The sequence below is a fragment of the Lampetra planeri genome, chromosome 15 (genome assembly GCF_965212315.1).
Source record: "Lampetra planeri chromosome 15, kcLamPlan1.2.h2, whole genome shotgun sequence".
Taxonomy (NCBI): domain Eukaryota; kingdom Metazoa; phylum Chordata; class Hyperoartia; order Petromyzontiformes; family Petromyzontidae; genus Lampetra; species Lampetra planeri.
Window position 1 is genome coordinate 12,503,248 of NC_136121.1, and position 12,737 is coordinate 12,515,984.

At 46.8% G+C, this 12,737-nt stretch overlaps 1 protein-coding gene across 2 annotated transcripts in view; it reads right to left on the bottom strand.

The window, feature by feature from the left end:
* The window catches only part of ATP8A1 (ATPase phospholipid transporting 8A1), a 115,755-nt gene that overhangs the window by 40,125 nt on the left and 62,893 nt on the right, over nt 1-12,737 (bottom strand). For both annotated transcript variants that reach the window (XM_078601099.1, XM_078601100.1), the window contains one exon: nt 9,957-10,067. In XM_078601099.1, coding sequence (XP_078457225.1) covers nt 9,957-10,067 — 111 coding nt within the window. The remainder of the gene's footprint in view (nt 1-9,956; nt 10,068-12,737) is intronic.

Below are 12,737 nucleotides of genomic sequence, written 5' to 3' on the forward strand. Positions count from 1 at the left end.
GTGCTCCGATACCCGCGTACTCCGATACCCGCGTACTCCGATACCCGCGTACTCCGATACCCGCGTGCTCCGATACCCGCGTGCTCCGATACCCGCGTACTCCGATACCCGCGTACTCCGATACCCGCGTGCTCCGATACCCGCGTACTCCGATACCCGCGTGCTCCGATACCCGCGTGCTCCGATACCCGCGTACTCCGATACCCGCGTGCTCCGATACCCGCGTGCTCCGATACCCGCGTGCTCCGATACCCGCGTGCTCCGATACCCGCGTACTCCGATACCCGCGTACTCCGAGCGCCACTAACTCTGAAACCGTACTGCATTCTACCTTGTTATGCATTCACTGTAACTTTCTTCGCAAAGCAATTTTTTTTTAATTCCATTACGTGTGCCCAGCCAAATCCTTCATTGAATTACGTCAAAAACAATTTGCGCCCCAATGGTTCGGCGGAGTTGACACGCCAGATTACAAAGCACTTCTCTCGAGTTCTTAGCCACCTCCCCTCCTCCACCCCCCCCCCTCCCCGTTGTGATGTCAATGGAATGCCGACTGCAGTGGCCGTGACAGCTTCAACTTCGTCTCAGGTAAATTCCCCAGTATTGTGTCTGCCACTCAATCAGCTACCGACGGTTAAGTAGTCATAGGCCAAACATATTATAATGATTTTACATTCTTCTCAGAGTAAAGTCTCCAATTCGAAATCAACTCTGTCTCCGTGGTCTGTCACGTCGCTGTGAAGGACCATTTCCCAAACATAGCCTCTTATATTTTAAAAGGCCACAGTGGCATTGACGAATGTGTTGGGTTTGTTTTATGTGTATGTTTGGCACCACTGCCAACAGTTTCACAAAATAACCCGTTTTATATACACAAGACAAAGATCCCCCGTATAGCCTTAACAGACTGTTGGGGCAAGTGCTGTTCGCGTGCACCTATGAAGGCCGGCACGGCACACAAGGGGGTGGGTGGCCAGCACCACGCCCGGCCACCTTTGTCTCCCCAGTGGCGATGTTTACACACCGCCCCAGGTACTCGTTTGAGTCGACCTAGGGGAAGCCCAGAACCGGTTCAGACATATTCGTCACTGGTGTTGGCCATGAGCGGGAATCGAAATCGGGTTGCCCGGGTTCATAGTGAAACGTGCTAACCGCTGCACCACCACTCCCCATCTCACGCATACACACACGCACACACACGCACACACGTGCGCGTTCTTTCTTCAATATTTGTGTTGGCGGTTAAAATTTAACGTGGGTTTTTATTGTCCATTGTCTTTTGTCATACAAACATTTCCTTTTTTTTAAATTCTCGTTTAAAACAAAACAATGCGAGGCTGGAGTCTGTTAACAATGGAGTGGGGGGGATGGATAAACATGCCCCGCCACCCCCCACTGTGAGATAGAAAGGAGGATGATTATTGTCACATTTGTTTACTTACCACAGCAGCACAATTACCGTTGTCAAACGGCTCGCTAATCCAAAGCAAATGCCAATTACCGTGGTTTAGAATGGATTAACATGTGAACTCTAACATGTTGGGTTGGTCCATTCCTCTGTTAATCTACTCAGGTGTTCGTGTACAGTACGGATAAATTGTATGCTTATAGGATTATGCGTTTCCACATTTATCCGCTTGTGCGGTTATCCTTTGTCTCAACATGTGATTAAAAGAGCGACACCTTTGAATTATAATGATGTTGGCATGGGATGAGGGGAGTATGATTTTAATCGAGCGATGCTTGAAAATTACAAACACAATCACTATTTGATTAAACTAAATAAAAATGTTCAGCCCTTTGTCAACCCCACTGCTCGTTGAAGGCCTTTCCACACCGTGGCGGTTGTTTGACCATACTTCACCTTACTGGTCATTGCGGGTTGATGAAGGGTTTGGGGAGGGCGGGCAGGGCCGGTTCAAACATCACTCGTCACCGATGTTAGCCGTGGCCAGGACTCAAACTCGCCGGGTTCATGGTCCACTGCGCCACAACCAATGCAACGCTCGTAACCTCAAACAATTTACGAACATACATTTTGGGATAAACACACCCTGTACATGGGTAAAGATTACGTCTAAGACTGCACGCTGGTAGCAAGATGCGCGTGGAGCATTATGAAGGGGAAGAATATTTGATGGTTCTTTCGGTAAAGTCACGTAGATAGAAAAATTAATAACAATAAAATAATATTATGATTTTTTTTTCCTATACGCGATTTTACCGAAAGAACCATAGCAGATGAATTCCTGCAGTCACGAAAGTTTTAAGTCAGAAGGGGAAGAAGTTAGGTTCGAACCACCCCGGCACGAAATCCAACATTGCAAGCACGCCACTCATTAGGCCACCCAGCTGCTCGTACTTATGTGTGTATGTGTTTATATTTAACAATCCTGAAACATTAAAGACTATGCGGTTGCACTTGACGGGAATGACAAATGTCACAATGGTGCCACCTGCTGTCCCGCTGCGTGTGTTCGAACCACAATCCCAGGATTGACTGCGCCCACATGGCAGCCAAGAGCCAACAGGGGCCCTCAAAACTGACAGGCCAAAGCACCAAAGTTGACATAAATAAGTTAAAATGTAATTATCGCTGGAATGTATACAGTTGGCGTTAAATTTTTTATTTAGAGTTTTTTTTTGCTGCTCCTGCTGCCAACATATTAATAAATAAATACATAAAAAAAGTGAATTTAATTCATATCAGATGGCCTTGGCAGTGCTTGTTGGTGATTTTGCGAGCGGTAACGCCCACGGCGGCGACGCGGACGTTTCTCCGGTGCTGCCGTGGCGCGCACCTGGGAAACGATACGTGGCTCGAATAAACACGCAGGGCCCGGAATATGCACCGCCGCGTATGGAAGGAATGCAACGCATTGATAGGAAAGGGTGGGTGCCGCAAGTATAAGTTGCTGTCGGGAACTTGCAAGGGGGGGGGGGCAGGGGCGGGGAGGCCAGACGTTGGTGTAAACAAGAAGACAAGCGGGCAGACAGCGCAACGTGAAGGCCTTCCTCACTCCCACTCACATCCCATCTCCTCCACTGCATTCCTACGCGGACCTCTATCCTCATTTTTCTATATCTGGGTTTCTTTTTAAGCCGTGGAATTTGCCGCTCTCTGCCTCAGGTCTCCCCAATCCCCCCCCCTCCCTCTCTCCTGCAGCTCTCAGCGAAGCATTCCTAACCGAGAGTCTCCCAGCACCGGTGCAAAATCTCAAATTTGAAGAAGGGCCCCCAAATGAAGCGACTCTTCCTCTCGTACCCCCCCCACCGCCCCCCCTGTTTCTAAAGCTCTGCGGACGCGCAGCCGTCCGCAGGATGGCGAGTGAAATTTCCACTCGAAGGAAATCTCATCAGTAGAGTGCTCAAATCACATCCCATGCTGACACTCAGCTGGTTCCGTTCCACGACGGGACGCTCCACCACCCACTGCACCTCCTTCGCCACGCCGAGCCCAGGAGAAATACGACCGGGGAGACGAACATTTTATTCCACGTCCAATCACAGTTTCGTTTTGTTTTTTTCACACCTCCCCGACTGAAATGTGTGAAGTTACTTCATTTCATTAATTTTTTTAAATGTTTAGGCCAAATCTGCATATTTTCAACGCAAGAAATCCCTGGTTACAATTTCACATCTGCAAAAATGTCGAACACCCATGGAAACAAAATCGCATTTTGTATAAGCAGTGTATATGTATGTTGAACTTATTTCGCACCGTACGTAGGCTAATCGGAGGTGCAGGGGAAGGACTACTAAAAACAAAAATCAGTTCTACGTGTGAGCTTCAAAATCAAAACATCTGACTCATTAAAAAGCATATTTACAATTATTTTTTTTTAAAGAATGCAGCAATGGTATTGTGTTAGGTTCCGTGTAGGAATGTCAGCTCACGTTGTTTTGGGTTACGGTGTACGCGTGCACGCGTTCGTTGCCTCTTTCTGGCTTAAAATATTTGTAATAAAAAAATTAGCTGACTTGAGCCTCAGGCCCAACCGAGACCTCTCTTATTAATGTCAGAGTAATTTGTATGGTTATCGCGGTAAGCTAGGGTTTAAACTGCTACCTTTGAACCTTGCACACGGCCAGGGCATAACAAAGCTGGCAAGCTCCTCTTCAGCTGTTTGCAGACATATCCATTCCATCTGCTTCACATTTTTCTTCCACTGTTTAATTTTTTCGTTTCTCCCCCTGTCTGACGGGGAATAAGCTCCTATGATCTATTCCATACACTGCAGTAAGCATATATATACACATATGTATACTGTATATGCCAATCTCAATGCATTATTCAATACCACTGGTGTGGCCTTAAAAAGGAAAAACATATCATAGGTGACGTTTTGGCCAATGGGCCTTCTTTATTGGACATAAGAGGCCTGAGAGAGAGTTTGATGCAAGTTGATATTTCTCTGGCCTCTCTAATGATATGCTCTGAAGAAGGGTTATTGCCCAAAAAGGTCACCTATTATGTATTGTTCCTTTCTAGGCCACAGAGCTATTGACGAATGTGTTGAGTTTTTATCAACTGTGCTTGTACTTAACAACAAAAAGATACATTCCAACGACTCATTTAACAAATGGATTAATGTCTCCTGACGTAATTCAAGGTTTTTTTTTACCATACTTCACCGTGCTGGTCAGTGCGAGTCGGGGGGCAGTGAGGGCAGGACTGGTCCTGATATTACTTGCCACTGATATTAGCCATGGCCGGGAATCAAACTCGGGTAACTGGGTTCAGAGCACAGGGCAAACCACTGTACCACCACACCCACGCCATGTTACAAATCTTCTGCAACATTTAAGGCTCATCGGGAGCTCACGAAACCATGAAAATCTAACCCTCAAAATAAAAACAACATCTTTGTACTCCAGGAGCATTATTCTTCAGTCACCCTGTAGCAAGTGTTGGAAGTAAACCGAGTACTGGATGCTTTACGCATTAATAAGATGAATTCCACATGGCTTTTAATGTCATGCGTAATATCAATTTGGCTGTACAGCTTGAGTTTGCACGATGCAGCCAGCGTGCGGTGAAGAAGTGATTCACGAGGGGCCACCCGGTGATGTGTACCGCTAGACTGCAGTGTTTAGTTTTTGTTTATATTGGAATAAAAACATTTGTGGTATATTCGCATTGACAATCTTTATTTGGATTTACTTACTCCTCTTGAGCTGTTATTGCCCAGTGGCGAGATGTTATCTGCCTCGCCTGGTATGCAAGAGGTCGTGGATTCGATTCTGACTCTAACGATATCTCTACATTTGGTGTTTGTATGTGGTCGGGTGGATTTTTCTCCGGGTTTTCAGGTTTTCCCCTCCACATTTAGAAACATTCGTTTCGAGTATTTGGCTGCTATAAATTTCCACGCGGTAAGCCACTTCGTTGAGCAATCATTTGTGATAGCCAGGTTGCTTCTGAAAAAAAAACTACATAGCTCAGTGGGCCTTACCTGGTAAAATAAGTTTTTGCAAAAGGCTTTAGTCAATGCATACCCTTGAGGCCTTCATCCAGCAGCGGATTTATCACGGCTGATGATGTTGATTTAACAGATGTGCTACGTTTGTTGTCGCAATGTGGGAGCCCGGGAAACTAAGCTGAAACAATTTTGTGGTTTCTTTGCAGCAATTAAAACTGCTCCCCTAAATTTGTTTTTACTTTAATGGAATTGCCAGCTATTATAGAGGCAGTGGCTGGAATATAAATTGCAATCATATGCAAGGAATGCTTTCATGATTGGTGGCACTTAATCACTCGGGAACTAACAAAAAAAATCCCAAACGGGCACACCCTTGCATCACAAGTACTTTTATAGACCCATGTACGGTAAAAAGAAAGAAGACGAACTAGAAAATAACGAGCGGGGTGAGTTGCACAATCATGTGCTGGAAGGGCTTCCCTCGCTTAACTGCTGCCATCGATTTAACAGCACACAAAGGTGTGCATTGCGCGTACAAAATATCTCAGCCTTATCCAAAACCAGTTCAGGAGAACTGCATTGTGGTCATGATTGCCTTTGACCACAAACTCCACACAATGTGAACAAATGTGGACCAACTACAGGAGGCAGTGAAACAAATACAAACCTGCAGACTGGTTGTCTTCTTATGAGGACTTATGAGTACAGTACTGCCTCTGGGATGTCTCATACACAAAGAGGGCTTAGCTTGACAATATGGGGACACATTTAGCTTTCCCAATGGCGACAATTGTTCAAATCCGTAAGTGACAAAAACAGTGCTAAGTGTTCTCTCAATGTTATGAACAATGCAGTTCTTCTGAACTGGTGGTTCTGCATAAGGCCGCGAGCTTTGGTACATGCTATGCACATATTTAAGTGTTGTTAAAATCGATGTGTGCCAACCGTTCTATTGTGGTAGGTTTATCATCACTTACAGATTTACACTGATTATTATTTGTTTCTTTCGGTTAAGTCACGTCTAAAGACAAAACAATAAATTAAATTAAATAATAGAATACGACGTTTCGATTGCAACACAAGCAATCATCATCAGGTATAATGAAATAGCGACATAAAATCTAACCAGAAAACTATAGACAGACATATTAGCAGACAGATATCACCAAGATACATAGAGAGAGCAACACAGGTAACAGAGAGAGGTGGTCGTCTCTGTGGGGTGGCCTTAAATAGACAGAGGAGGGCGGACGCAGAGAGAGGGAGGGGGGTTAGAGAAAAAATTAGCATATCAATGAGTGGACAACAAAACGTGGTGCTGCAAGTGCGATGACACGGCAAGCAAGCCTGAAAATCAGGAGAAGGACACACTAAAATTAAATAACCTAGTAAAATATCGAAATGTAATGTAATACAACACAGAGGGTCGGTCAACACACAATTAACGCATAGCCTGGTTGATTACGTACTTCAAAGATTGCTAAGTTAGAATTTAAGTGTGAACATTCCAAAGAGAGGACACAGGCAGAGAGAACAAGTAGTCAGAGAGAGAGAAAAAAGAAGATAAGTTTAAAACTTCCCCGTAGAAGTGGTTCAATGACTTAACCGAAAGAAACAAATAATAATTCCTGCAGTCACGAAAGTTCTAAAATTAAGATTTACACTGATCTTACAGTTGGAGATTAAAGTGGCTAACTGTTTATCTGTATCGAACATCGTTTGCATAGATATAAATATTTATATGAAACTATTTATGCCCTTACAGCCTTCATGGCCAAGAGGAGAGATCAGCCTTATTATTTAATTAACAAACAACAAAAAACACACTCCCCATTGTTGCACACGGATTCAGAGGGACGCACAACGGATGGATTGCACATTTGGTTTCGGGTGCTGTACGTGAACGGTTGGTACACGTTAATAGGGGCGCCCTATTCAATTCAGTTGCGGCAAAACAAAACGAGAGCCAAAGCTTTATGTTTCCATGTTTCCATGCCTCGCGGGGATTTGCACAGTACACTTGACCTGCTCGGCAGTGGAGCTGTGGAGGCCCATTTCTTTGAAGCCACTTTTCCTAAACTTTTCCCAGCGTCTCCAAGCACCAAACAACATTCACTCGGCACAAACTGGGCGCAAGTGAAGAAAACGCACGCACATATCCGCGCGCACGCACGCCGTTTCACACAGACCAACGCACACTCGCAAATTATCGCTGCGCCACACGGTCCAACTAAGACTCTGTGAGGCACTGGATTCCAAGGGGGGTCAGAGGTGAGAGGTACCCAGGCCGCAATAAGTCACGAGCTTAAGCCTGCCAACAGCCGGAATTTCACTTTGTACAAAGCAACGCATTGGCCACCAGTAGGGCTGGCCAGGACACTGCGCAGAAATCCACTGGACTCTCCGTAAATTGTTAAGCAAGAAAATTACTCAAAACACTGTCTGGCAAAATGCGATCTTTCTCCTCAACTAATTCGCCAAACCATATCAGCGATGGGAAAAAAATACCTTCCTGTTGTATTTGATGTGAGCCCAACTGGCCTTAACCCACTTTTACACTTGCGGCCTGTAGTTCCTCAAACTAATTTTTGCTCTTTTACTGGGGGCAGATGGGGGGAGTATAGGGCATGGGGTTAATCCACAAGGGGACTAAAAATTGATGATAAAATCCTTCGAAATTGCCCTTTTAATAGCAGAGTGAAACGAACAGCAACCAGATAGCACTGTGGCAGCCCAGGGCTCTGGCTTAAGTCATTAGGCACATGTGGTGAAGGTGTGGAGCCCACGCGTGTGTAGGACCTCTGAGTAAGCCGAGCAATGAGACACCAGAACTGGTCCCATGTGAGCCGTTTGCAGGGGAAGGCAGAGTGAATGTGCACATGTGTGAGCACAGGTTTTTATCAGTCGTAGGCATTACGTAAACACACGTGTGTGTGTCAATGTAGCTGTGTGTGTAATGATTAGCACCCTGCACAAGAACCTGATGACCAAAATTTGGTGAACATCAGTGGCGAGTGACATCTGAACCTGGTTCTGGGCCTCCCCAAAATCGACTCTTGCAAACACAGCAATGAGGAGACACAGATATCTAGAAATGGTGCTGGCCAAACTCCCACCCCCCCATACACTATGTGGTTGCTCACAGCACTTGCTCCAAAAGTCCGTGAAGGCTATATGGGGGATATCTGTCTGTATATACAGCAGGATCAGCCACAATCTATGGTAAATGTCAAATTTCAGGCATTCCCAAATTTGCATAAATTACTTTACATTTACATTAATTAAATCCTATATTGGACTGTACAAGCGACACGTTATTCTTTCATGAAGAATTGCCTTCCGTGTGACTTTTCAAGTATCTTATTTTCTTAACTTTCTGGCTATCCCTCTAAAAAAAAATAGTGAAAATTTAATACAATCATAAGCCACCGCGTGAAGCAAAGTTTTGATGAGGAATGCACAGGTCAAGGTCAAACCAATCCCTTTAGCTTTTGTTACGATACTGCTTACTGGCGAGAAGCGCATTAATTTATTTTTTGGGAATTGCAGACAGAGGTCTTTCTGCCTTCCGTTTGCATACAAGCGGAGATATGCATTCACACGCACGCCAACCACGCAAATTTGCTATGACTGTACACCCAACTAAAGGAGGCAAACGTTGACAGATAAACCTTTGTGATGCCCAGCCAATGCATCCACTGGAAGGATTGACAGCTTATTTTCATATGATGAGTCAATTCAATTATACACAGCTGTCAGCAGGAGTCAGTGTGAACTCCGTTCATAGCTCACTGTTTTGTATCAGTTGAGCAGGCAGTAAATATAACCTCTTGGTGTGTCTGTGTGAGCACATGTGAATGCTTGTGAAGGACAGCACCTTGGTTAGCGCAACTACGCTACGAACCCGGCGATTGCCGGCTATGGCTAGCAAGTGGTAATTCATATCTGAACCAGGCCTGGGCTTCCCCGAAGTTGACTCAGCCTTAACAGAGTATCTGGTGCAATCGGGTAAACATCAGCACTGGGCAGACAATAGGCAGCCGTCATGCCCTTCGTGCGCTGTGCCGCCCTTCATAGGTGCTCGTGAACAACACTGTGTAGGCCAAAGCATGCTTGTGCGTATGTATGCTTACGTGGGAAGGCTTAAGTAAATAATGTGGCCTCTATTCTGTCCTCTGCAAACAGCCAGCGTCAAAGACGCTGCATGGCAAATACAAAGTAAGATTCCCCATACAGCCTTAACACACTGTTGGAGCAAGTGCTGTCAGCAAATGCCTATTAAGGCCGACACATCACCCGACATGGCACCCGAAAGGGTTGGTAGCCAATGCCACGGACGGGTGCCTTTTTCTTCCCAACGCGACTGTTTGCACACGGCACCGAGATAATTTGGCATTTACAGCAAATTTCCAGCGCTTTGCTCAAGAAATTGCACTTGGCTCAATGAATGCTTTGAGAGTTTTAAGCATTCTCTCCAACCATCGACTACGGCTGCCGATGCCGCACGGCACACGGGTACACTTGGGCACAAACCTCAATGATGTAGAGCACGACGTTCTTGTAGAAGGAGTACAGGATGCACTTGGCCACGCGGTTATAGCTCCAAGCGCCGTGCACCAGCAGCAGCTTCTTCAGGAAGCGGAACTGCTCACCCGCACAGCGGCGTCGACACACACCGCGACGACGGGACACATGGTCACAACACGCCAAAACACAACGCCGAGCGTTCTTCGTTGCAAGGCCCGCGGGGTCACTGCGGCCCCCTGGTGGCCTTTAGTGCGGCCCCCGACGCGCGGTCACTCGACAATTCACAACACGTGGGAGAACAACCCCCCATCGTCGTGCTGCTGTCAAACCCGATGAGTAGCAACCCATCTGAAAATGAGTGAAAGATACTGCCACGACACGCCAACCGCAACGCTTTTCACATTCGTACGACGGTGAACAAGTTGTCCGAGCGCCCACGGCTTGCTTCTCTTCCCAGACGGTTGTGACGTTAAGCCCCTCCAGCCATCATTCTCTGCCCCTTTTATTACCTGTTTTTTTAAATAACAATTTCAACTTGTAACGCACCATACAGGATTCGCTCAAACTCCCAGAGACTCGGGAGGCGCGAGGACCACAGACGAGCTGCAAGGCTGCAGCCAGAGGCTGCGAGCCGGCGCCAATCAGTGCCCAAGTTCTGTGGTCCTCCATATATTAAGGTGTTTACATGTGGGAGGAAAACCGCAGCACGCGAAGAAAGCCCACGCGTGCGAGGGGGTAACGCTCTATCCCATACAGATTGAACTCGTGGAATCTACATTTGTGGCGAGCCAGGGTATGGCATCTCGACGCCACAGGAAGGGAGTTTCATCACAACAGTTGCGTGATCCACCAACCCTGGGTGCCTCCACACTGCTGGGTAACAGGATCATCCTTACGCCCGTTATCGTGGCCCCGGGTCATAGGCGGACAGACAGAGCTGATGCATTAACGCTTTAAACCTTAAGTTGAAAAGCATCAATACATTGTAAATTTCGATTTAAAGCTTTCGTGACTGCAGGGATTCATATTCTTGGATCTTTCGGTAAAATATTTTATGATTTCCCTTCTATGTGACTTTACCGAAAGAACCAAGAATACATTGTAAATGTTTACGACGGGGGCTGCTAATGCGAGTACCAAGAGCAACGAAAGTTTCCTACATGTGGCGTGGACTCAGCCAACCTGATTCCAAACCCAAAAAAACACGAGTGTGACAATACAGCGAAGGCACTTTTTTTTTTACTTAAAATGAGCAAAAACATGTAAGACACCGAGCTCGCTCACAAAGTCGTGCCACAAGCCAAGAGTTTTGGCTTTTTTTGTGTTTCTTATTAATCCTATTGCCCCGCAAGTGAGATTTATTATGAGTGAGGTCATCAACTGGCACGAACTGTGGCAGCACGTGCCAGGTCCGTGAACATCTGCCTTTTAACAGCACACGACGCATGCGCCACGTCCAACTCAGCTCTCGTGTAGAAATTTCCTTTCTTGGTCTTTTTATTTTTTGTAACATTAGTTTGGACTAACACAGAACCATCAGCGGCAAAAGGCCTTCAGGGTTTTTCTCATGCCACCCCTTTTCTCTGCATTATACCCGCAAAGCGTGTACAGCACACGTGCGCTTTTGTAAACACGTGTGCGTGAGTGTGTGTGCTCTCCTCGATGTGGAGAGCAGTGGCACGGCTGTTAGCGCACGGCGCTTCGAACCTGGCGACCCGAGTTCGATTCACGTTCATTGCCAACACCAGTGACAATTATCAGCACCCCATGGTCGAGCGCGTCCCCTAGAGGTTGACTCAGCCATCAAAAGTTCGTATCTGGTGCGGTGAGAAAAATGCAGCCGGGCACGGTGCTGGCCACCCACGCCGGCCTTCATTAGGTGCTGCTCGCTAACAGCACTTGCCCAAACAGTCTGTTAAAGCTATACGGGGGGGGGGGAGAATCTTTGCCTTTACTCTCTGGTGTGCGAGCGAGCGAGTGAGTGCGCACACGTGCGAGCGTCACAGCCCCATTGTAATTTAGCAACGTCCATGAGCCGCGCCCCATGCGGCCGCAGTTTAATGGAAAAATAAGCTTCTCATTATCGCGCTTGAGGTGTGAAATATGAACTGCCACCCCAGCGCAGGCCGCACTCTCCTCCGCTCCTTCACGGTGTGCAAAGTAATTAATCTAAAGGTGACGTTGCCGTTGCAAGTCGAGGCAAAAAACCCAGACTGGTGTACACCCAGGGTGGAAAATGGCCGTGAAGGAATCTCTCTTTTTTTTTCTCTCCTCTCTTCTGGATTTTGACTCCGTGACTGAACAAAAGTGCATGTTTGGCACGAGATGTGTTGCACTCTCATGCCAAACATGCACAGTTGTATTTGAACAGCCAGAAGAGAACGAGGTGGGGAGGGGGGGGGGCGGCGCATTGGGTGACGACCCTGGGGAAGGGTCAAGAGGTGGGCTTGGAGACGAGGGAGCTGGGGGTGCACGCAGCAGCAGCAGCAGCAGTCAGCAGCAGCAGCAGCGAAGCTTTTGGGGAAACATCGGCACCGCAGTGACGGGCCAGGGGGAGCAGGGAAAAAAAACAGAATCATTAAGACTTGTGCAAAAACTGAGAAGTGCACAGGGAAGCGTGGATGAAACGCACGCTTTGAATTGCGCTAGAGAGACAGAGAGAGAAACAGGTGAGATATTTACAGGCACCGTGAAAATAGTGAAGAGAGTAAGCGGGCATGGGAAGGACATGTTGTGAGATGATACGATGGCCGACGGTCAAGAATAATTATGGAAGTGGTAGCCAAG